At 40.5% G+C, this 23832-nt stretch overlaps 1 protein-coding gene across 1 annotated transcript in view; it reads right to left on the reverse strand.

The window, feature by feature from the left end:
- The window catches only part of ASXL3 (ASXL transcriptional regulator 3), a 200229-nt gene that overhangs the window by 102775 nt on the left and 73622 nt on the right, over nucleotides 1-23832 (reverse strand). The window contains exon 5 of the mRNA XM_060405208.1: nucleotides 5750-5871. Within this exon, the coding sequence (XP_060261191.1) occupies nucleotides 5750-5871 (122 nt within the window). The remainder of the gene's footprint in view (nucleotides 1-5749; nucleotides 5872-23832) is intronic.

Below are 23832 nucleotides of genomic sequence, written 5' to 3' on the forward strand. Positions count from 1 at the left end.
GTAATGTCCTCATGTCCAAACTACGCAGAGTACATTGGACTTGCCAAGTTTAATACTTCCAGGTATCATTCAATATGAAAGAAACTTACAGGCTTGCACTTGGAAACAGACTTACTTATTAAAGGAAACCAACATAACAGAGCTAAACCAGTCTAGGAAAGTAAAGATCATGTCACACATCAATTACAATTCTGGCTTTAAGTGAAAAGAAAGAAATCAAAAGATGCTGAGTGAGCATGCTTTCCTCTAGAGATGTATTACAATATTCTCTTGTAAAAAGAGACAGAAAATCTTTAGATAAACATTTTATTTTAAAAGAAAAATTCTTGGGAAAACTCAAAAAATATGGAACAATTCTCATTTCCACCTCAATGAAAAATAAAGTAAAATCTAAAGTCAGAGGCTTTTATGTTAACTTGGGATTTACATAAGAAGTAATACCTTCTTTGTTTTCATAGAGAAAGAAGAGCAACAGTGTAATTTAAGAATGCACTGGATGTGGCAAACCCTTCACTGAAAAATCTGAAAATAGCACATGCTGTGAATGCTGAAATAATGAGAAATACACACATATGAAACAGCTGGCTGTGTCAGGCACCACCAACGCGCATTGTTGCTTGTACACTAAATGTCAACACCCACGTTCAGAAACTGCTATCGGGCAACACAACCTTTGGAATTTCACAGTATTGGTCAAACATATAAAGCAGAAGCAAAATACCAGGAATATGTCTGATTTGTGATACAAAGGGGGAAAAGTGATCTGCAACTTTATGAATAAATTCTACCATCCTAAATAAATAATGAAGAAAGTCAAAGAAACTAACAGGAACAAGACAGAAAGGGTCTCTTGTCCGTCGTGTTACCTCCCATCGTAACATATCTCATCCTTTTTTAATCTTGTCTTTGACTCTGCTGTTTAGAAACTTCCAAAATTTAACCTTCCTTAATTATGCTTCCTTGAAATTCAAAATATAATCATTTCACACTTTTTAGGATCATTACAGCTAAAATATCCAGGCAGAAAGAAGACAGGGAACGAGGTAATCATCAGCAATCTGCTATTCTCCAGAGGCTTCTGATTATTATTTGGAAGATGTTATTCAGAAAAATAACTACTGAAATAACAACATATTACTAATGCAGTTAAACTCCACATATGATATGAACTAATGTCCCGATGATTAGAAAGTTAAAGGGACCCAAATATCAGGAGCAATGAAAATACCCTACATCAACAGACAAGGGGCATCCCAGCTTTCACAAAGCCCGGCTTGTAATTACACTGCAGTCAAGAGCGGTGCACAGTTAAGTACCCACTCACTGTGGCAACATGCTTTGGGTGGGGGTGGGGGCTTCAGAGCTGGGGGATTTTATCTGGCTTGTTTGGGGTAAGGTTTGTTTCAGACGAAGCAATTAAAACATTTTTAAGTTTATTATTGACTGTGCTGGGTATCTTCATTGCTGCGTGGCTTTTCTCGAGATGTGGTGGCTTCCCTTGCTGCTGAGGACAAGTTTTACAGCTCTTGGGCTTCACAAGCTGCGGCACGTGCACCTTAGAGCACGGGCTTGGCAGTTGGTGCATGGGCTTCATTATTCTGTGGCATGTGGGATCTTCTCAGACCAGAGATCGAACCCACGTCTCCTGTACTGGCAGGTGGATTCTTTACCACTGAGCCACGAGGCAAGCCTGAGGTTTGTTTTAAATTACTTTTCTTCACTATGTGCTGTGCTGTGCTTAGTAGCTCAGTCATGTCTGACTCTTTGCGACCCCATGCACTGTAGCCCGCCAGGCTCCTCTGGCCATGGGGGATTCTCCTGGCAAGAATACTGGAGTGGATGGCCATGCCCTCCTCCAGGAGACCTTCCCAACCCAGGAACTGAACCAGGGTCTCCTACAAATCAGGCAGATTCTTCATCAGCTGAGCTACCAGGGAAGCCATTTCTTCACTATACTTACATGTAAAAAGCTGCTGCTGCTACTGCTAAGTCACTTCAATCATGTCCGACTCTTTGTGACCCCGTGGACTGCAGCCTACCAGGCTCCTCTGTCCATGAGATTTTCCAGGCAAGAGTGTGTAAAAAGCTACTGGATTTTTTTCCCCCACCTTCTTTTTCTAAGAATCTACACTGCGCAATATAGAGCTGAAATACAAAAGCCCTACTGACTCAAAATATACTCCTAGTAAAATGATAAATGCTACTATATTTAAGTATCTACCTTTAATATGTGCTGATACTGAACACAAGCAGTCTTTGTTAGGAAATAATATTATTTTTTGAAAAAATTATCTTGTTTTGGCTGTGCTGTGTGGCACGTGGGATCTCAGTTCCTGGACCAGGAACTGAACCCATGCCTTCTGCATTGGAAGGTGGAGTCTTAACCACAGAGAAGCCCAGAAATAATATTCTTAATGACTAAGTGCACTGGAGAAGGAAATGGCAACCCACTCTAGTATTCTTGCTTGGGGAATCCCGGGGATGGGGGAGCCTGGTGGGCTGTCGTCTATGGGGTCGCACAGAGTCGGACATGACTGAAGTGACTTAGCAGCAGCAGCATGCTTTCCTTACATTATACCACTACTCGGGAATGCAGGTTTCCTTGGATGATGTCAAAACTCCATGTATCCTATTACACTGCTGTAGTTGTTTTTAGTTGCTAAGTTGTGTCTGACTCTTTTGCGACCCCATGGACTGTAGTCCACCAGGCTCCTCTGTCCATGGGATTCTCCAGAAAATGATACTGGAGTGGGTTCCCATGCTCTTCTCCAGGGGATCTTCCTGACCCAGGGATTGAACCCACATCTCCTGTACTGCAGAGGGATTTTTTTACCACTGAGGCACCTAGGAAGAATATGCTAAAAGGAACTAATAGTTGAGAGGGCAGAATCTGAAACTGTGATTCTGGGTTCAAATGTCATCTTCAAGATTTACTCACTGGACAGTCTTGGGTAAGTTTTCTAGTTCCTCTGGGCTGTAGCTTCCTCATTTGAAACATATTTTAAAGGATTACTTTAAAAGATTTGTGTGAGCATTAAATGGCATAGTGCCTGTTAAATGCAGAGCATAAAAATAAATGACAAGCTAATGTAATTATTTTTAGGGTTATTCGGCTGGCCCTAGGTTCTTAAGATTATGATTCATGCTGTAAGATTATGGTTTATGTATACACACAAAACATATTCACAACCACAGAACACATACATATATATATATATATATATAACAGTATATACACTTTCAAAGAATTCTACACGGTCATAGGCCATTCAACTATCAAAAAGAAAGCTGCAAATCTGCTGAGGCTGCTGCAATTCAAAATGCCGCATATTCAGTCAATTTTTGAAACGCTGCCTTAAGAAACTCAGCAATTACAAGGAATCTGGCAAAATTCTACAAGAACAGCTTTTCTTCTAAATGTACTTCCAATACGAATTTGATTATTAATCAAATATTAGCATATCTGCTATATATTGTGCCACACTGTCCGGGTGACTAACTTGTTACCTGATTATAAGACAGTAAGTTTTAAGACATGAATAAATAGCTCTCTCAGGACATTAAGAAGCTTACAGGGCTGGCTCCTTAAAACAAGGTTTAGATGCTAATCAAGCAAGTAGTACTTCCCGTGGATACGCAATCTACAAAAAATAAAACAAACAAAAAATACCCAGGAACTCAAAACTGTGTCATGTTTTAGTAATTGTAAAAAAAAAAAACAAAACAGAAAACAAAAAAAACATTCAAAGGATATGAAACAAACATGAAGAAAGTTAAAAATAATGTGACGTGACGGTAAAGAGATGTGAATGAATAGCTTTGCATTCATATGGAGGACGATTCGCGGTGTCCACAGTTTCTAAATCACTGCTCTTCAGAAGCATGAGTGTCGTTTAGGTTTGCATCTACGTCTCTTTTTTTAAATTTTAATTTATTTTAATTGGAGGCCCGTCTAGGTTCGATGCAGGATACAGGATGCTTGGGGCTGGCACATCTACCTTTCCTAAATGCTCAAGTCAGCAGTCTCCCGTTTCGTTGGTATGTTAGTACCTGCATCCACTTTCCCACTAGAATCAGCCTTTCCCCAGGCGTCCCTACCATCACCCCTAGTTTACTTCATCAGGGAAAAAGGGATCGCCACACTGAATTTAATTTTGTTCTCTGGCATCTAAAACATTTCACAAGAGCAAGGACACAAATAGCGAGCTCAGTATTTGACCTCTGTAGGATGAAACACTGTTACTACCTTACATATAATACCAGTGAGTAGAAATACTGTGATTTCAGTAGCTAAAATGGAATTAAAAAGTAATAGAATTCAGTATAAAAATGTTGTTTCCTTCTTAAAGTTTCCTAGTTTGAAACAGAGGAGTCGGTGGAGACATTCTAACTTCAAGAGATTAGATGTGAATATTACGTAGCTTTATGTGTTGGTAAGACTTCAAAAATGTTTTTAACTTTATTTAAAAACATGGCTTCTTTTTCCTTCTTATAAATCTACCATTTAGAATGACACCTCTATTACTAGACTTGGTAAGGGTCAGCAAGGGGTGAGGTGGAGGTGGCTGTCACAAAATGATGAAAATAAAAAATCAGGAAAGCAGTTAAACAAGGGAAAACCATGAATTCAGGGCTAAGTATGTGAGCTCTGCATTTACTGACATTATTCTAATCATGCACTGCTCCCCTCTGCCCACAGAATCTCCTTCTTTTCTTCTGGACACATGCAGCATTTCTGGGGTGGCTGTAGCTAACATTCATTAGCGATTATTATGGGCTACACATTCACTTTACCACCTCCTTTCAGCTTATCACCTCTCTTAATTCTTGGATCATTCCCAGGTGAAGGGTACTTTTATTTTCTCCATCTTCTAGAAGAGTTAAGATTCAGAAAAGAAATGTGGCTTACCCAGAGTCACATAGTGAGTAGCAAGGGTTGAAACCAGGTTATGTCTGAGTGGTAAAGAATCCGACTGCAATGCAGGAGACCCAGGTTCAATCCCTGAGTCAGGGAGATTCCCTAGAGAAGGGAATGGATACCCACTCCAGTATTCTTGCCAGGAGAATTCCATGGCCAGAGGAGCCCGATAGGCTGCAGTTCATGGGGTTGCAAAGAGTTGGATACAACTGAGTCACTAACACTTTCTTTCTTTCTCCAGTCCAATATTATAACCACACTTTTCACCATCATCTCTGGACAAGGACACACAGGTCAAGACTGCTTATGTAATGTGGGGATGATACTGCAAAGCTGACCTCTATTCAGCACCAAACACACTAATGGATAGTCGAGATGCAAGGAAGCCACAACCACTATTTTTCTTATTTATAGCAATGCATTTCAGTAACAAGAAAGAAATTACATTTCTTTTTGACGTCAACTATCAGATAAACATAAGACCATAAATAGAGACAGTATTTTCAAAATACGTGTATGAACAAGCAATATATTTGCTCTAAATCACACACACACACACTCACACACACACACACACACGCACACTCTTAATTAAGTTCGATATGTTTCCAAGCACACTTTGCCTCTTCTATTTTACATCAAAGTTCTCAGCCAAGCCTCTCCTAGTCTGTAGCTTAAAGTCAGCGTACTGGATATTAGCGGGGTGGCTGAATCTAACACATCTCTGCGGCTTCCAGATTACTACATTCCTATTTATTTTGCTTTTCCTGCATAAGCTTCATTATCTTAAGTAGGTAGAACTGAGAGACAGACAAGTGCCAGCGACCTTACCTGTTTGAGAGCCTTTTTGGTGTGTTGCTGGAAGGAAGACACTAACTTGCTCTGCACTGCTGTGTTAGGAAGGCTTGAATCTCGGGTGGAAGACGCCTCATCGGTTACCTGCTTCGCACACACTAGAAACAGAGAGATAATGATATTACTAATTTGAATTCCTTTTTTTAATATTCACTATAATTAACTCGCTTGGAGCTTTTCTCCAATTGAAAATGGATACCTAAAAAAAAGCAAAATAGCACAATATAAAGATGAGTATCTCAATTTGAAAGAAGGGATCATTTAATCACTCTGTGGCCACAGTTACACTGAACCTCTCTGAGCCTCAGTTCCCTTACCCGCTAACTGATGATAATTTCAATGTCTCGGGCTACTGTACAGACATAAAAAAGAGCACAGTATCTGTCTCAAGAGGTGGGAGTCAGTAGGTACTTTCTGGAGGTGAGTATGCAGACTGGGCAATTCATAACATTCTGAAGAAAGAATCCACATCAATGAAATTGTTTTCAATCTACCAACCGCAGAATCCCCTGGAGAAGGGAATGGCTACCCCCTCCAGTATTCTTGCCTGGAGAATCCATGTACAGAGGAGCCTGGTAGGCTACAGTCCATGGGGTCGCAAAGAGTCAGATACAGCTAAGCGACTCACACTTTCACTTTCAGCCTCAGAGGTACTGTGAATCTTCCCTTTAAAAGCCCTCCGTCTATAGAATCTGTGCACTGGGGTGTGTGTATATCCTCTGCTATGGGCCAAAGTACATAGCATGGAGAAGGAAAAATGAAATGTGAGATGCTGAGTGTTAACTGAAGGTAATTATTTTTAAGAAAATCATGGACTCTGCAGATTACAATATGATCTACCCATTTTTACTACAGTCAAGCCATCCCCGGTGCCTCATCTATGGAAGTCAAGTTCACCGTCATTTCTACTCTGTAACACCTGTGCTGGAGCGCCAACGCTTCTTTCCATCCTCCTCAGACACTCTGCCTGAGAGAGCGGGTTTCACACTGATGTGACTCTGGCAGCAGCAGAGATAGAAGGCCTTTTCTCTGTACTCCAGGGGAGGGGGAATTTATGTGGAAAATCCACACAAGGAAGCACTGTGATTAGTGGCAAATGGAGGCATATGTCAAAGGCAGGAGGCAAGAGGAAGTCATATGGAAGAAAATAACTCGAGAACATATTGTAAAAGCTTAAAATAAGCCTTCTTAAGGGCACCAGGGTTAACACTAATCTAAGAAAAATTTCCAAGGAACAGGAGCTTGGGACAATTCCGACCTGAGTGTGAAAGGTGGGTGGACGAGTTAAGATTCTAGTCACACTGTAGAGTCATTTTACTCCAATAAAATCTGAAACAAACAAACAAAAATTCTAGTAAAAAATGCAGACATGTGCATGTGGCCGTGTTGACAGCACTGTTTTGGGGAGGTGGGAGGGGGATTCAGGATTGGGAGCTCGCATACACCCGTGGCGGATTCATGTCAATGTATGGCAAAACCAATACAATATTGTAAAGTAAAACAAAGTAAAAATAAAATTAAATAAATAAATAAAGCTCACACTGACTAGAAACGGAAAATGCAGCCCATGAAAGAAGATGCTCAGGCAAAAGAGTGAATCGAGTTTTGTTTGAGTGATACAAAGTAGTCAGGAAGACAAAATGAACACATTCTAGAAAATAGCTGTTAGTTATTAATGCCAGGCATTTCACATACGTGACCTCATTTCATCCTCACAGCTTCCTTGCGAGATGGAAAAAGTGTCATCTCCACATTGGAGAGAGAAAACTACAGCTCAGAAATGGTCATTCATGTGCCCACGCTCACAGCCAGTAGAACAGCAGAACTGGGGTCCAAGGCCAGGTCCATAATCTTCCATTTAGAATATCTGGCTTCAAAGCCAAGAACTGATACAGAAAATTTAATGTCTAAAGAACATGTTGCATAATGTTGGAAGACATGAAACAGGAAGTTAATAAGGCCACAAAGAAACAAGACGTTGAGCTCTGATAAGAAAAAACTGAGGTCAACTGGCCCAGAAAACATTAAGGTCGAAGTAGCAAAAGGATGAGCCCAGATATCCAGGGAGAGCAATGCCTGAGTTAAAGATCAGGTAACTTTTTTCTCTTCGATACACTATGACATTTTATGCTTAAAACAATCTAAATGGTCCAGTAAAGAAACATTTTATAATACTGCTTACATAAACTATGGCTTCCTGGCCTCTCTCCTTAATATCATCACTTATTTGTACCCTTTGCCAAAGCTTACTTATCAAGGAATATGAGAAATAGCCATCAGTTTATATTCTAAAGATAAATTTATTTTTATACTGATTACATGGAACACTTTTTTTTTTTTCAATATTCTGGAGTCAATAGGAAGTGTGTCAAACTGGAGAGATGAGAGGAAGGTGGTGGATACGTTATACAATCCCAACTGAACAGAGCTAAATGGATGGAATGTGAGCCCAGCCAAAAGAAAAGTGCACATTAGCAAATACGTTTTACTACTTTCACATTCTTAAATTAGTATCACCACCTAGAAAAATACAAACCTAATGGTAGTTTAAAAAGACAGCCAAAATGCAGCACGTGGGTTTCAGGGAATTTGTAAAAAGCATCAGAATGCTCCTGGCCTACTGGGCATCAAAACACATTTACCAATTTTCTCAGGAAATGATTTTATTCATAAGTGTTTCAAAGGTAAACTTCAATGCAGCAGGATCAAAAAAACAACAATTACTGAATCAGTGTGGGTGTAATCAAAACCTTATGTCTTTTATTTTCTGACTGCTACAATAAGCAGTATACACTCAGCTGTCACTTCCTGAGGATAACAGGTATCTAAATTACAACTGGCTCTATTTGTTTCTGACCTAGGAAACCACGGGGTATTGTGATACCTATTTCGGTGTCAGTGTATACGCTGTATGGTTGTTTAAATTCACTACCGCATTGTGTTAATAGTGAATCACATGTGTTTACACACAGTGCTTCCAAAAGAAAGAGTTGTCAACATATAGCCCAGAATTTCAGTTGGAGGGAATGACAATAAAAGTGAAACAGCCTCAAAAAATACTGTGAAGTTTTTCCTCAATGTGGTTCAATTCCCTTTAACTCAATTCTGTTTTACTTCATCTTACATTCCAGCCTAGACCCAAGTGAAGCATCATGAGAATTCCTTTACTACAGAGTCATTTTCCTCCCTGGTTCCTCTTTCTGAACTTTATCCTATTTCTCTGGGCCAAACTGGTTTCCCTGTAATTATTTATTTCTAAAAAAATAAATGCAGATTCTTAAAGAAAAATGTAATAGAAAATAAAATATATAAATGAGTATTCCTGTATATTTAAACCTTGTTTCTAAGGGAAAGTTCAAGAATAAAAATGAGTAGGACAGAATATAATGCATGCACAGCCTTCAAAGAGTGTGTGCCTGTGTCTGTGTGTGTGTGTGTATGTGTGTGTGTGTGTGTGTGTACACTGATTATATAGACCCTAAACACGGGCATCTAAGTGATATATTCATTCTCTGCCGTGAGGGTAGCTGAATCTAAAACCACTCACTGTGGAGATGGAGCAGTGGTTGAACACACTCTTGCAAGATTCATATTCTGACAAAACACACAGTTTTCACTCTTACTTTATCCTTGCAGCTTTCTTAACAGATGTGATAAATAAATAATACAGGGCTTATTTTAAACAGTTGCCTGAATATTTATCTAAGGGCTGCGTTTGGCCTCTGAAATACAAGCCAAAAAAAAATTAATGTTCAAGAAAGGGCCAGGGGAAATCCCCTGTATGTTGAAATTACAACAGGAGCCAGGAAACTGAAGAATTAGGACAGATGTTTTAGCCAATAAATATCTAACTCTGACATGCAGCTTAGAAGTGATATCTTCTTGGCACTTGGGATAGAACAGAAACTCTTTCTCTTTTTTTCTTTTGTAACTCTGCACTGGCAGCATCACAAAATTCATGCTAGGACTTTATACCTGGAAACCCCACAAGACTGCCTGCCCTACTTGTAGCTGGACAAACTGAAGACTAGAAAAAATAAAATGTTTTAAAAGGCACAGGAATATTATTTCTATGTTTTGCTTGCCTGATAAAACTAGGCAAGCTAAAAGCATAGTTGAAAGTTAATCTGCCAGGTTTTAATTCCAACAGTTTAATGGGACTTTTCAGTCGCTGTCGCTCATCTACCTCTACTCTCATTCACACTCAGATTCCCAAACTCCTCCTCCAAAATATTTTACTGAGAAGGCTTGGGACCCAAGGGATTTACAGGTCATCACCAGTTAGCCCTTGAGGCTAGAGGAACTGCTGAGTGCATCTCAACAAGACTGGATGGCAGCCTCTTTTCTCCAAGTCCCAAGCTGTCCCTTCCCCTCTCTCTTCTTTTTCATTCACCATGAGACCCAACAGTGTGACGGAACTGGAAAATATGGACTAAAGCTCATACTTTGTGAGCAGGGCTGCTCAGAGTGGGAAATGACTGAGCGCCTGAGCACAGCACTGAGATGAAGGCATGGGTGACATTCCCCCCAGCCTAAGTACTAAGCCCCTGACAGCTACACAAGAGGGCTTTGAACTTTAGCACAAGACACAAAAACAGGAGAAAGGAGAATGGACTCCTTTGAAATTTTTTTTTTAAATTTTACATTAGCGTATAGCTGATTAACAACGTTGTGATACTTTCAGCTATACAACAGAATGATTCAGTCACACATATATAGGCATACATTCTCCTCTAAACACCGCACCCCACCCCCACCCCGCCACCATCCAAGCTGCCACATAACATTGAGCAGAGTTCGCTGTGCTATACAGTAGGACCTTGTTGGCTATCCGCTTTAAATATAGCAGTGTGTACATGTCGATCCCAAACTCCCTTCCCCCGATAACCGTATGTTTGAGCAGAATGCAATCTTGACTCTGTCTTTATTTCTAGTCTCACACCTGGTCATCTTCCCAACTCCCATCTCTCTGATTCAGCCAGTCGAAATCTTGTGGCATTTCCTGAACTCACATAATACTCGCCGTATTTGTCTCACTTGCTCTGACCGTCCCTCTTTCATCTTTCTGCCTAGCAAACTCATCTTGACAGACCGAACTCAAACAGCTCCCTCCAAGCTTTCCTGACTATCCCCATCTCTGAGGAAGACTTACTCTTCTCCTACCCATGCTTTCTTGGAACTTAGTGTTATGAATTCATGTCAGTCTCTCAGATACTGTTGCCTGCATCTGCCTTATCACTCACAGGCCCAGCAACTTGAATACTTACTTCTGTGCAAAGACTGGCACAGAGCAGTTGATCCATGAACGTTAATTAAACTAAACTGTCCAATTTTATTTTTATGAAATTTGTCTCAAGTATCTATTTCTTTTCCTTAAAAAAAACATTGGCTATGCTGGATCTTCATTGCTGTGCAGGTTTTTCTCTAGTTGTGGTGCTGCTGCTGCTGCTGCTGCTAAGTCGCTTCAGTCGTGTCCGACTCTGTGCGACCCCATAGATGGCAGCCCACCAGGCTCCCCCATCCCTGGGATTCTCCAGGCAAGAACACTGGAGTGGGTTGCCATTTCCTTCTCCAATGCATGAAAGTGAAAAGTGAAAGGGAAGTCGCTCAGTCGTGTCCGACTCTTAGCGACCCCATGGACTGCAGCCCACCAGGCTCCTCCTTCTGGGATTTTCCAGGCAAGAGTACTGGAGTGGGGTGCCATTGCCTTCTCTGGTAGTTGTGGTGAGTAGGGGGTTATTCTTTGTTGAAAGTGCTTGGGCTTCTCATTGCAGTGGCTTCTCTTGTTGCAAAGCATGGTCTCTAGGCAATTGAGCGTCAGCAGTTGTGTCTCTAGAGCACAGGCTCAGTGGTTGTGGTGCACGGGCTTATCTGGCCTGTAGCATGTGGAATCTTCCTGGACCAGGGATTGAATATGTGTTCCCTGCATTGGCAGGTGGATTCTTAAACCACCAGACCACTAGGGAAGTTCTGAAGTATTTCTTTCTAAAGTTAACTTTCAGTTACTGTTTTTAACAAGAATTCATGGAAGGGGAAGTCAGCAAAGCACAGTTGTTGTTATTGTTGTTGGTTTTTTTTGGTGGAAAAGCATATATACACACAAATTAATTTTTAAAATTTGAAAACAGAATCTTTATTAAAAGATTGCACGTTATCCTAAGATAAATTAGGGAAAATATGAAAACCAAACTGAAAAAAAACATCTTATGCAAGTCCGTGGCAGATCTATGTGAAGTGTGAAAGCTAAAAGTGTTAGTCGCTCAATCGTGTCTGACTCTTTGGGACCCCATGGACTGGAGCCCGTCAGGCTCCTCTGTCCATGGAATTCTTCAGACAACAATACTGGAATGGGTTGCCATTCCCTTCTCCAGGGGATCTTCCCGATCCAGGGATCGAACCCAGGTTTCCTGCATTGTGGGCAGATTCTTTAACATCAGAGCCACCTGGGAAGCCCCATGACCTGCCACTAAATGTAGATACATTTCCTTTTGCTGTCCTTACTTGTTGACTTATTTCAAGAGGAACCTCACAGTCTGGAGGTTTTGTGTGGTAAAATAAAAATAACTATCACTGAAAAGTCAAAATTAGAAATGACAATGCTTACTTGAAATGTCAGGAGCCGTGTGGGGGCAGAACCACAAAATAGCCCAGGATGTGGGCACAAGAGAGTCAACGCAACAAAGATATTAATCATCATATGTCTCATTCATCTACATACGAAGTGACTGGCTACCTGAGGTAACCAGGGTTCAAAGGGCTAATGAAGGCAGGAAAATGAGCATTCCTTGATCGATTTCATTTCTTTCAGTTCTTCCTCCAACCACTTCATTTCAATTTTCTGAACAAACAGACACTCTCATATCAAAACAGTTTTCCATCAAATTGATCCTGTATACGCTATAGGCTTAGCAGAGTTCTTCTAAACTACAAAAATTTAAATCAACTAGCACACAGTATATCAGGATTAATAATGTGGAACTGTGGTGTTGGAGAAGACTCTTGAGAGTCCCTTGAACTGAAAGGAGATCCTACCAGTCCATTCTAAAGGAAATCAGTCCTGAATATTCTTTGGAAGGACTCATGCTGAAGCTGAAACTCCAATACTTTAGCCACCTAAAGTGGTGCGAAGAGCTGACTCATCTGAAAAGACCCTGAAGCTGGGAAAGATTGAGGGCAGGAGAAGGGGACGACAGAGGATGAGCATCACCAACTCAATGGACGTGGGTTTGGGTGGTCTCCGGGAGTTGATGATGGACAGGGAGGCCTGGTGTGCTGTGGTTCATGGGGTCACAAAGAGTCGGACACGACTGAGCGACTGAACTAAACTGAATGTGGCACATTGTTAGAATTCAATTTCAAAAGAGGGCTAGATCTTAGAGGAGCTTAATTGTTTATTAATCATTTATTCAATTGCAACACTTTTATTAAACACCTTCCTGCCAAGGACTGTATAAAATGCAGGGGAATAACAGTGACGAAGACCTAAGACCTGACTTTGAGCCCTTAAGTTTTCTTAAAAGTACTTTTTTCATAAAACAATGGTATAGGGCTTCCCTGGTGGCTCAGTGGTTAAAAAAAAAAATCCGCCTGCCAATGCAGGAGGCATGGGTTCTATCCCTGATCCAGTAAGATCCCACATGCCACAGAGCAGCTGGCCCATGCACCACAAATACTGAGCCTGTGCCCTGGAGCCTGGGAACCGAAGCAAGAGGACTCACCGCGAAGAGAAGCCTGCACATGGCAACTAGAGCCCAGCCCCTACTCCCTGCAACTAGACAAAAGCCCTCACAGCAATGAAGATCCAGCACAGCCAAAGATAAGGAATGATTAAAATTAAAAAAAAAGGTTTAGAACTATTCCTTCTGCCTGAGAAAAACCAACCCTATGAACCTGCTGGCAGTGATAACCAAAATTTGTTTTAAAGGATCAATAAGTGGATAATTCAAAATTATCCCCAGATTGGCAAATAACCCCAAAAATTTATGTTTGAACTGTGCTATGTTTTATGTGTCACACTTACATTTGAAATTGTGCACATCAGATACTCTGGATATAAACAGCAGCAACATACATGCCAAAAACTGTTGAAGATGACTTAATGGCAACCAGACAAAATCATGTGATCTCAGCTAAATATTTCCAGGACTCCATTTCTTTCAGGAAAAAGGCAACTCCTTAATCCTTTTTGGATTCAAACTGAGGAGAACCGCTCCTCTCAGAGCAGTCCTTATTCCAATATATGTTTAGATATCTAGATTTAAACAATTTCCCTTGTTGCATTACAAGAAAACATCCAAAGGGTATAAGAGGTGAGCAATTAAACAGAGAAATAATAGCAATAAAATAATGGAAACAGCAATTTTCCCCTCAGACTTTCAAGGGAGGCAGTGTCTAAACATTGTAAGTACTGGTATTAGATAGTATTTGAACAACATTCTCTATGAATAAAATACAACTAATATAACTTGGATGGTGATTTCAGCCATGAAATTAAAAGATGTTTGTTCCTTGGAAGGAAAGCTATGACAAACTTACACAGCATATTAAAAAGCAGAGACATCGTTTTGCTGACCAATGTCCATATAGTTAAAGCTATGGTTTTTCCCGTAGTCATGTACAGATGTGAGAGCTGCACCATAAATAAGGCTGAGCACTGCAGAACTGATGCATCAAACTGTGGTGCTAGAGAAGACTCTTAAGAGTCCCTTGGACTGCAAGGAGATTAAACCAGTCAATCCTAAAGGAAATTAACCCTGAATATTCATTGGAAAGGCTGATGTTGAAGCTCCAACATTTTGGCCACCTGACATGAAGAGCTGATTCACTGGCAAAGACTCTGATGCTAGGGGAAGATTGACGACAAAAGGAGAAAGGAGCGGCAAAGATGGTTCAACAGCATCACCGATTCAATGGACATGAGTTTGAGCAAACTCCAGAAGACCGTGGAGAAGAGAGGAGGCTGGTGTGTCCATGGGGTCCCAATGAGTCAGACACAGCTAAGCCACTGAACAACAACAGAAACAAACTAAACTTTACTATACAGTCTGCTATATTAGGTCAAAAGGCCCTTTTCTTGGTCAGAAGAGGGCTGCAGAAAAGAGAGCAAAAATTAACTAGGAGGAAGAACGAATCAGATGATTCATGAGTATACCAGGCATGTGTATCAGTAAGAACGTGCTCCACAAGACGTAATCATGCCAGACACATTAACGATTTGGGTGGCAGATATCACACACGACAAATGACGGTCATCTGATATCCCAGACCTAGATGTACTGCAATTTTATTGCAATGTCCTCCAATAGTTCACAAACACATTGGTTTGTATCAGACCAGACAATGAATTTCCACAAGTAACTAGGAAGAATAGTTTACTCATTGAAGGTATAGGAATCCCTCCTAATCAGCACTCAATTTATCACCAGGACATTTTAGTTGGATTAGTACCTCTGTATATCTAGACAAGAAGCTCAGATAAGAAAAGAGAAACAAAACCAGAAATAATAATATTTAATAGAAAAAGCATACATATCCCATAAAGTGAAGTCACTCAGTCGTGTCCAACTCTTTATGACCCCATGGACTGTAGCCTACCAGGGTCCTCTGTCCATGGGATTTTCCAGGCAAGAATACTGGAGTGGGTTGCCATTTCCTTCTCCAACATATCCTATAACCACCTAATCCCTCCTATCATAGAACCAATATAGAATCCACTTAGAATTATGGAAAATAACACAATAAGCTGCTTTGTGTGGTGGGGGGGGTGGTAATTAGAAGCTATTTCTCTTATACCCCACAACACCTGTGATCTACATGGCAACAAGTTCCTGAAACATCTGCTCCAAAATACAGCAACCCATCTAGAAAATGAGAAATAGAAAAAAGCAGCCGCAAAGAATATCATTAAAAGGTTGGCATAGGTCAAGGATAAGTGCTTCATTCATGGGCACTACTAATGATGCCATACTTCAACATATAAAGCATAACTCCAGTGAATAAGAAAGGGAGTTAGACAAACAGATGGTTAACTGTTTGAGAAATGGTTATACCCTGTCACTTTAGAGAAAAAAGAAACGATGGATTATCTGACATGACTGAAAAAAGTACTTCATTTTAAAAGCATGGATTCTTTGTTCCTCTCTATCAATCACAAACTGTATCAATCAAGAAGAAATCTGACTCTTTGGGATGAGTAATTGGTAGAATACATTTAATTTTGGTTTTATATGAGAGGGACTTCGCTTTTATCATGAGATCGTACTCTATTTCCAATCTTTATCTCTATATTATGAAATATTTCTTTCCTTGAACAAGAAAAGAGGGGAAAGTACACTTAAATGGGTCACTTTATCTACACTTAAAAACTTTTTTTTTAACTCCATGACTCTTGGACTGTTAAAATTAACCAAAATCCATTTACACAAGAACAAAGTTCAGGGTTCAAGGGGAAATATGTAAGAAAAAGAGGTCCCTAATGGGTAAAAGAAATGGAAAATAGTATCTATAAGTCATGTTTGAAAGAGCTGGGATAAGTTATTTGGAGGAGTTAAGATGAAGGGGGTGGGAGCTAAGATGATGCCCAGCTGTTCTCCATCATCAGAGGGGGGAAAAGGAGAAAATTGGTTTAATTAAAAGCTCCAGAGATTTCAGCATAAGGAAAAAATTCTTGATTATAAAGGTTATCAAAAACACAGAGACACAAATATAAAGAAGACTGTGGGATTCCCATCCCTCTGGGCATTTACTATTAGAATAATGTCTCCTTGAATTGACTGGTTTAAGTAAAATGCTGACATGAGAGAGATCCAGGCCTGTGTGAATCTCTGAAGTCCCTCATACTTCCCCTGAACTGTGAAGGCTGTGGGCTGGGATGAAAGAAAGGAGAATGAGAAAGAGTGGGCAGAGGAAGTTTTATATCCTGCCAACGGTCATTTCTGACTGTGAAGAGTATTCTTTTTCCTCTGTTTTTTCTTCCATGTGTAACTAAAACAACAACATTTTCACACACTTAAGTTTCCCTGGGCCACCAATGTAGAGCAGGTGTCTCTAGGAGCCAACAAAGCTGTTAACGATAATGCAGACGTTGGATAAAAGACAAATTCGCTCAACCTAAGAAAAATCAGGGGACCTGACACAGTCGCTGAAAGAATTCCTTCCCTCCTACAAGATTCTCAGGAATGGCTGTCAGGGAGAGATGGATGATGAACACAAAGAAGGCTCGTGTGTCATCTGATGTAAAATCACACGTGAGCAGTCACAGGCAAGCTCCTGAAAAAGCCCAGCAACACCAGACCAATACCACCGCGAGCAGAGACACCCAATTGTGGGGCGACCTCTTCAAAAGTCACTTGAACACATCCTCCACAGCTCCAGGGTGCACACATCCCCCTTCCCACCCCTTGTATAAAACTGCCAGGGATAAACTGCCAGTGTGACCATTCCCAGAGGGAGCCGAAACCTTCATTAGTACCCTTCTCACTTCCTCCAGGAAGCTGCTCATCTGGGTGTAATTGATGTCTCAACTGAGATCCCATCCACACACTTCAGGCCATTTTAAAGCACTTTTCACTTTTGAAAAAAAAGGCCCCTCAAACTGCGGCCTCTGAGCCAACGCAAACAAAGAGTGAGCTGAATAATGTTTCATTAAGTTAACATGACTCTGCCAAGAATCATACAATCAGAAACCCGCTTATAAAACTGGCCATAAGGAATAATGAAAAGGGACCACATAAAATTCTGCGAATGCTAGAATCATTATTCACCCCGGGATCTGAGGACTAAAACATAGGATGTGTGTTCTCTATAATCTTTTTCCTTAAATAGAGACTTTGAAAATACTAATTCTCCAGCTAGAGTGCTGCTTCCTCCCTGAAAGCCATTAGGGTTAATAACAAGCAAAACCTTTTTTGATCTCTATGGATGAAAATTGTACATTCTCCAGTTTCCTCATTTTAAAAGATTAAGTAGGATGGCTGCTTTGGATTTTAAACATGAAATATATTATGGCCACAAAAAGAGAAGCTCATTATTTTTTCTTTTTAATAACAATTTATAAACAGAAGGGGAAGGAGGTGAAGACGATCTACGGATGGTATCGTTTCTATAAAATAAGTATGGTTTCCACAGCCAGCCATGTATTGTAAGTCAACCTAATATGTATAAGCAAACTCATAATATACCAATGTATTATGTTCAGAAAGCAACTCAGACACAAACATAAGCATAAATCTCAGACTAAAATAGTCCACAAAATTCTAAATATTTTCTTTGGGTGACACAGATCTATACTTATACAGACATAAATGGTCATGGGTTGTCAACAAAGATATATATATCAAGTGATTCTCCTAAATCACTCTTTCACCTCTTGAGCTAAGCCTATAAAATGTGAAGAGTTTACTTTCTTGAGTCTCTAATTCTTATTAACTGGAAAAATTGTTTAGGAGTCAAAGAAACCTAATGCACAGCTCTAGTTTTGTGTCTTGCTAATTCTAGAATTGAGAATATATTACCTTTCCCATACTGTAAAAAAAAAAAAAAAGCAACCAGACTTTAAAATAAAATAACTTGGCGAGGCGTCTATCATTTAAAAACAAATCTGTTTTGCTGGCCAACGGACTGCAAGAAGAAAGCAAACGCATTACTGTTATTATCTTTATCTAAAGATTCGCATGTCACTGGAATCAAGCTACAAGACTTCTTTCCGGTTACCAGCTTTCGTAAAGCGCTTTCTTTTCAAATACTTTCCTGAGTTTCCATTTAGTGGTGTAACACATGTCAACTAATCTCTGTTCATCTGAAATAACTCTATGGTAGCAGAGGCTTAGTCTCAGGACTGCCCCAAGGGTATCTTACCAATTGATAGTTATTATTCACTTTAATACTATTCACTCTCTCATATCCCAAAGGAGGAACGGGAAAAGGAGAAAAGAATAAAGATTTAAAAAACAGATGGTGGGACCCTCCTCTCCCCTGCCCTCTCTCCCAAGGCCCCCACAACCCCTCACTTCCCACCTTCCCTCTCTAATTATATTTTCAAAGTGTATTTGTACAGCTGTAAGAAGTGTGGAAATTATATCCATTCTAACTGCTGGTTCAAACACCTATTAGAAATAGAGTAAGTAAGGAAATCATCTAAACCAGTTCAGCTTCATGGCATTTATTACTGATTTGTCAGAAATCATGTGGTAGCCCATTCCTTCATTTGGATAAGCCGGTGGTTCCTCCTTGTCAAATTCTCAAGGTTAGCATCAGAACAGAGTTGGACAACTGTTGCAAAGCTAAACTGCACCAGTGACTCCCGGGCTAAGAGTGTTCCCCAAGGTTCCAGGCAGGGTCACAGAGTGGTCAGAGCCTGGCTTTTGGGGTCACTCACATCAACCTGAGCATGCCACCCGAATGAAACACTGAACCTCTAAGTCTGTTTCCTTACTGGTAAAAAAATAAATAAATAAATAATAAAATTAAAAATATAAACAACATAAAAATCAAAAATAGAAAAATTCAATCAAATACAGCAACAGAGCCTAGGAAGTCTGACTAGCTCACAGGAGAGCTGTCAGCATTAATCAGTCTACATGTAAACAGTTCACAAAGGATAGGCGTTGTGAGCACTCAACATATTTTCAGTATCGAGGTTTGAAAATCTATCCTGGGGTTAACAGACTGTACACAGAAGTATATGGTATTCATATAGATAGGGAACACACTCGTTCTACAAGAAGCAATTGTGGTTTGCAATAAGATGTAAAAGTGGGCAAGTCAAGGAACACTCAAGGAAATAAGCTATTTACCATTCTTTCAGTGATTTCTCAAAGCAATTTCGTTAGTACAACTTCAAAGGAGAGACCAGGAAATCCAGTTTTGGTCCCCATTAGCTGGAGATGTGTGGGTATGTGCTCTTTGGTGAAGTACTCATTCACATTTCAAATTAGGGGAGTTTGCTTATCCCTGTTGTGGTTTAATTATTGCCTAAGTGCTTTCACCCTGCCCTGGACCCCTTCAGAGCCACTAAAACCCTCCCACTCTTTCTTCTGAAATTCAGGATTAGTCATTAGCAAAATCTGATTGACCTGGCCCTCGTCCACGGACACTACTTCCCCTGGAACCTTCTCAGGTAGCAGCCTGTGTCTTTCCCACACATCTTGTATTGCTGGGCCTGAAAATGGGACTTCTGACATCTGTGCTCCTTCCTGCTCCTTAAACGCCTCCAGCATTGTATCTCCAACAGTCGGTTGTCAACAGACTGTTTTACCTTTCTGTAATTATCTACCAACTCCTGGGTCACTCCCTTTCATCTCTGGACGATTTCAGCTCCTAAATATCACACCCTTTCAATGCTAGTTCTGTCGTAACCGTTTCAATATCCACACAGATGATTCTCTACTACCACCAGCCTTTACAACATCCTTGTGCGGATAAGAAAAGACAATATTTCCTCCATGTTGACCCTGCTCCATCTCATGACAGGAAGCTGGGCAAAGGAAGGGCTGCTCAATTTCAGTCACTGATGCTCACCTTGGCCAGGACACTCTGAAGAGGGCCCACACTACCTAACTATTCGTAACAGCCTTCAAGCTCCCCTCCCTCTTTCTTCTCAGCTCAGACACACCTCCCATAATCCACTCTAGCCTCAAGTTCAGGGCCTTCCCCAGTGGCTCAGGGGTAAAGAATCTGCCTGCCAATGCAGGAGATGGGGGTTCGATCCCTGAGTTGGGAAGATCCCTTGGAGACGGAAATGGCAACCCACTCCAGCATTCTTGCCTGGGAAATCTCATGGACAGAGGAGCTTGACAGGCTACCGTGGGGTAGCAAAGAGTTAGACATGAGTTAGCAACTGAACAACAACCACAACCTCAGTTTCATATATTCCACTCTTAAAGCATCTATCCTTCCAACTCATTTCCTCTTGAACACCAAATCAAACAATTCTTCCTCCCTAAGGAGACCTCCACCTCCTCCTTCATGCCATTCCTCACACAAATGTGCCTTTGCTCAACCCCCACAACCAGCTTAAATTCCACAGAGATGGGTCTTAATGCTCCATGTCATGCACCCTCAACTCCCGCACCCCTCTCTGGCTTCATCGTTCACCCCTGAACCCCAGCTCTGGTCCACTTCAACATCGGTCTACTCTGCACTCACAGAGTGGTCCTGAACGTGACTGGAGAAAAATGCACAGAAATGCTGGCTGTTCTCACGTTAAATTCACGATCAGCAGTCTCAGAACTGTCCTTAATGATGTCAGACCCAAGACAAACAGTTTTTCTATCTTCTCCTTAGATCTAGAGCTACCTCTCCATCTTCACCCGTGGCTGAAGAATTTATTTCCTATTTCACTGAGAAAAATGGAGCATTAGGAAGTGAACTTGTGCAGCCCCTCCCCACATACTCACCTACCTTCATTTCTAGCTAGCACCCTCATTTTTCCTATTGCTTCCTCACAGCACCAGTCAATACTCCTGAAGAGTGCCAATCCCTTCATCTGTGATCGCCTTCCCTCTCATCCAATCAAGTACATGGCAACAGGACACCTTCCTCATCAAAACCTCTTCAACTGGATTTCTTCCCAGCAGTATATGATTGTTTTCATTTATCTCTCATATTCAGAAAACTTTCCTTTCTTCCACTTTCTCTTGCAGCCATTTCCCCATTTCACTCCTTCCCTTTATCTCAAAAAACCTTGAAAGAATTGACTACACTTGGGGTCTCCCAATTTCTGTTCTCCCATTCTCTTGCACATTACTCCATTTGTGCTTGCAGTCTTAACGTATGATAAAAAAAAGTCATTGTCAATAATGTCACAAAACTAAATCCAATGTTTTTTTCTCGGCCTTCATCATAAGTTGACACAGAGAGAGCAACTGACACATTTGAGTTACATCCTCCCCAGACACACTTTCTTCACTGTTTTCAGAACAGACAACATAAGTTGTCTGTCCACTTATCCTCTGTCTCATTTGCTGGTTCCTATAATCTCTCCTACCTCTTAAATTTCAAGTACCCCAAACTCAGTTTTTGAGCCTCTCCTCTTTTCTATCTGCCTTCAATTTCTTGGTGATTTCATCCAGTTTCTTACCTTTAAAGCTCATCTATAAACTGACCACTTTCAAATGTATATTTCCAGCAAAGTCTTTCCCATTAATCTAAGACAGACAAGTCCAGTTATTTAACATATTCGCTTGGATGCTGAAAATTAATTTCATGTTTAATATGTCCTACACTGAGCTCCTCTGTCAACATCCCCCACCCCAAACTGACTCTCTTGCAAGTATTCCATCTAAGTTAAAGAAAATAGTTCTACTTGCTGGCATTCAAAACTCTGAAGTCATCTCCAACTCCTTTCTTTATCTCGTAACTACACTAATTTCAGCAGTTCCTATTGGGTCTACCCTAGAATTCACTTACTTTTCATCACATTCATTGCTACTGTTGTTATTCAAACTCCATCATCTCTTATCTAGATTACACCAAAGCTTTCTAACTTGTCTCCCCGTTTTTGTCCTTGTTCTCTTATATATGGTTTTTTTGTACTTAGTGATCCTGCTAAGGCCTGAGATCATTGTTCTTCTAGCTCAAAACCCTGCAGTGGTTTAACATCTCACTCAAAACAAAATTTTGTGTCATGGCACTCTAAAAATTCTCTGCAACTGTATCTTACCATCTTCTCCTTTGCTCACTCTGGACTCCAACCACACTGGCCTAATGTTTCTGGAACATTCCAGGCACTCTCCAGCTTTAAGGCCTTTATAACTGCTGCTTCTTCTGTCTAGAACTCTCTCCCATCAAATGCCTGTTCCCTCACTCCCTTAGGTCTTTTCTCAGATGTACTTCTCTCTCGTTCTTATCTCCTTATTTAATTGATTTTGCCCCATAACACTTGTCAGCACTAAATAAGCTGTAAATTTCACATAGTTATCTTGCTTATTGTCTGTCTCTCTACCAATAGACAATCCATGCGAGGTCTCTTTTAACTGCAACAACTATAATGTTGAGAACAGCATTCGGCACATAGCAGAAACTCAATATATATGTTGATCTACATTAACAGAAAGTAGGTGGGAGAGACAAGGAGGTTGCAAGTGTTCATGCAAGCATGCAGTACAGCAAGAGGACCCAGTAAGATTCCCATTCAGCCACTGAAGGAGAATATGCCCCATTCACTAGGCCTGCCAGAAATCCAGAAATTGTCCTGCATCTCTGCTCTCTCTTTCTAAACACAAGGAGCTGCCAAAGTTCACAGCACTACCGTAATAGTGGTGGGGGGTTTAGTTGAGTTTTCAGAAGGTACAGGAGGAATAAGGACATCAAATTAAATGAAAGCTGGTTTTAAAAAAAAAAAAAGTTTACAAAGCTGATTTCAGTCATTTCACTAAGACAAGAATCTGTTTTTCCTATAATAATTCAGCACCTTGGCTACAGGTCAGATGGCGCTGAAGCAAAATCAGCCTCTAGAGGACTATCAGAAAGACACCAGTTTAAAGGGCAGGAGTGGCTAGTCAGAATACAAAGGGACTCCTACGACCATTAATGAAATGAATGGCTTTGGGCTATTACTGAAATATGATATTTCTGCAAGGATCCTTTAAGGTTTGTTTGTTTAACGGTAATTTACTGATTTCTATGAGTCCACCTACACAGACTTTAATGACACAGTCTTCCTCTCAAAGCATGATATGGGTCCACTTGGGGGACCAGTGAGTTAGGTTAAAAAAAATAGAAAAGAACAGCAGCTTTTGTGGAGCAAAGATTTGCCAAAACTGCAGTACAGAAATTACATACACCAACAGATCATAATGCAAGTCTTGAGAAAGTTAAAAATGAATCCACATGGACAGAATTCAAGTGGAAAATGCCCCCTTAGAATTCCAGAAGGGTTGTTCACTTTTCAAAAGCATTTCATAAGAATATAACTCATTCGGTCCCTGTTTCACTGTGAGGAATGTTAACATTAAGCTTAATTTATTAAACACAAACCTAGGAACAAAGTTATTATAAAACTACTTGGGATCACAGGAAAAATCAGCACAATCAGAAACCAAACATCAGCCGAGCTGTCT

The sequence above is a fragment of the Ovis aries genome, chromosome 23, assembly GCF_016772045.2.
Source record: "Ovis aries strain OAR_USU_Benz2616 breed Rambouillet chromosome 23, ARS-UI_Ramb_v3.0, whole genome shotgun sequence".
Classification (NCBI taxonomy): domain Eukaryota; kingdom Metazoa; phylum Chordata; class Mammalia; order Artiodactyla; family Bovidae; genus Ovis; species Ovis aries.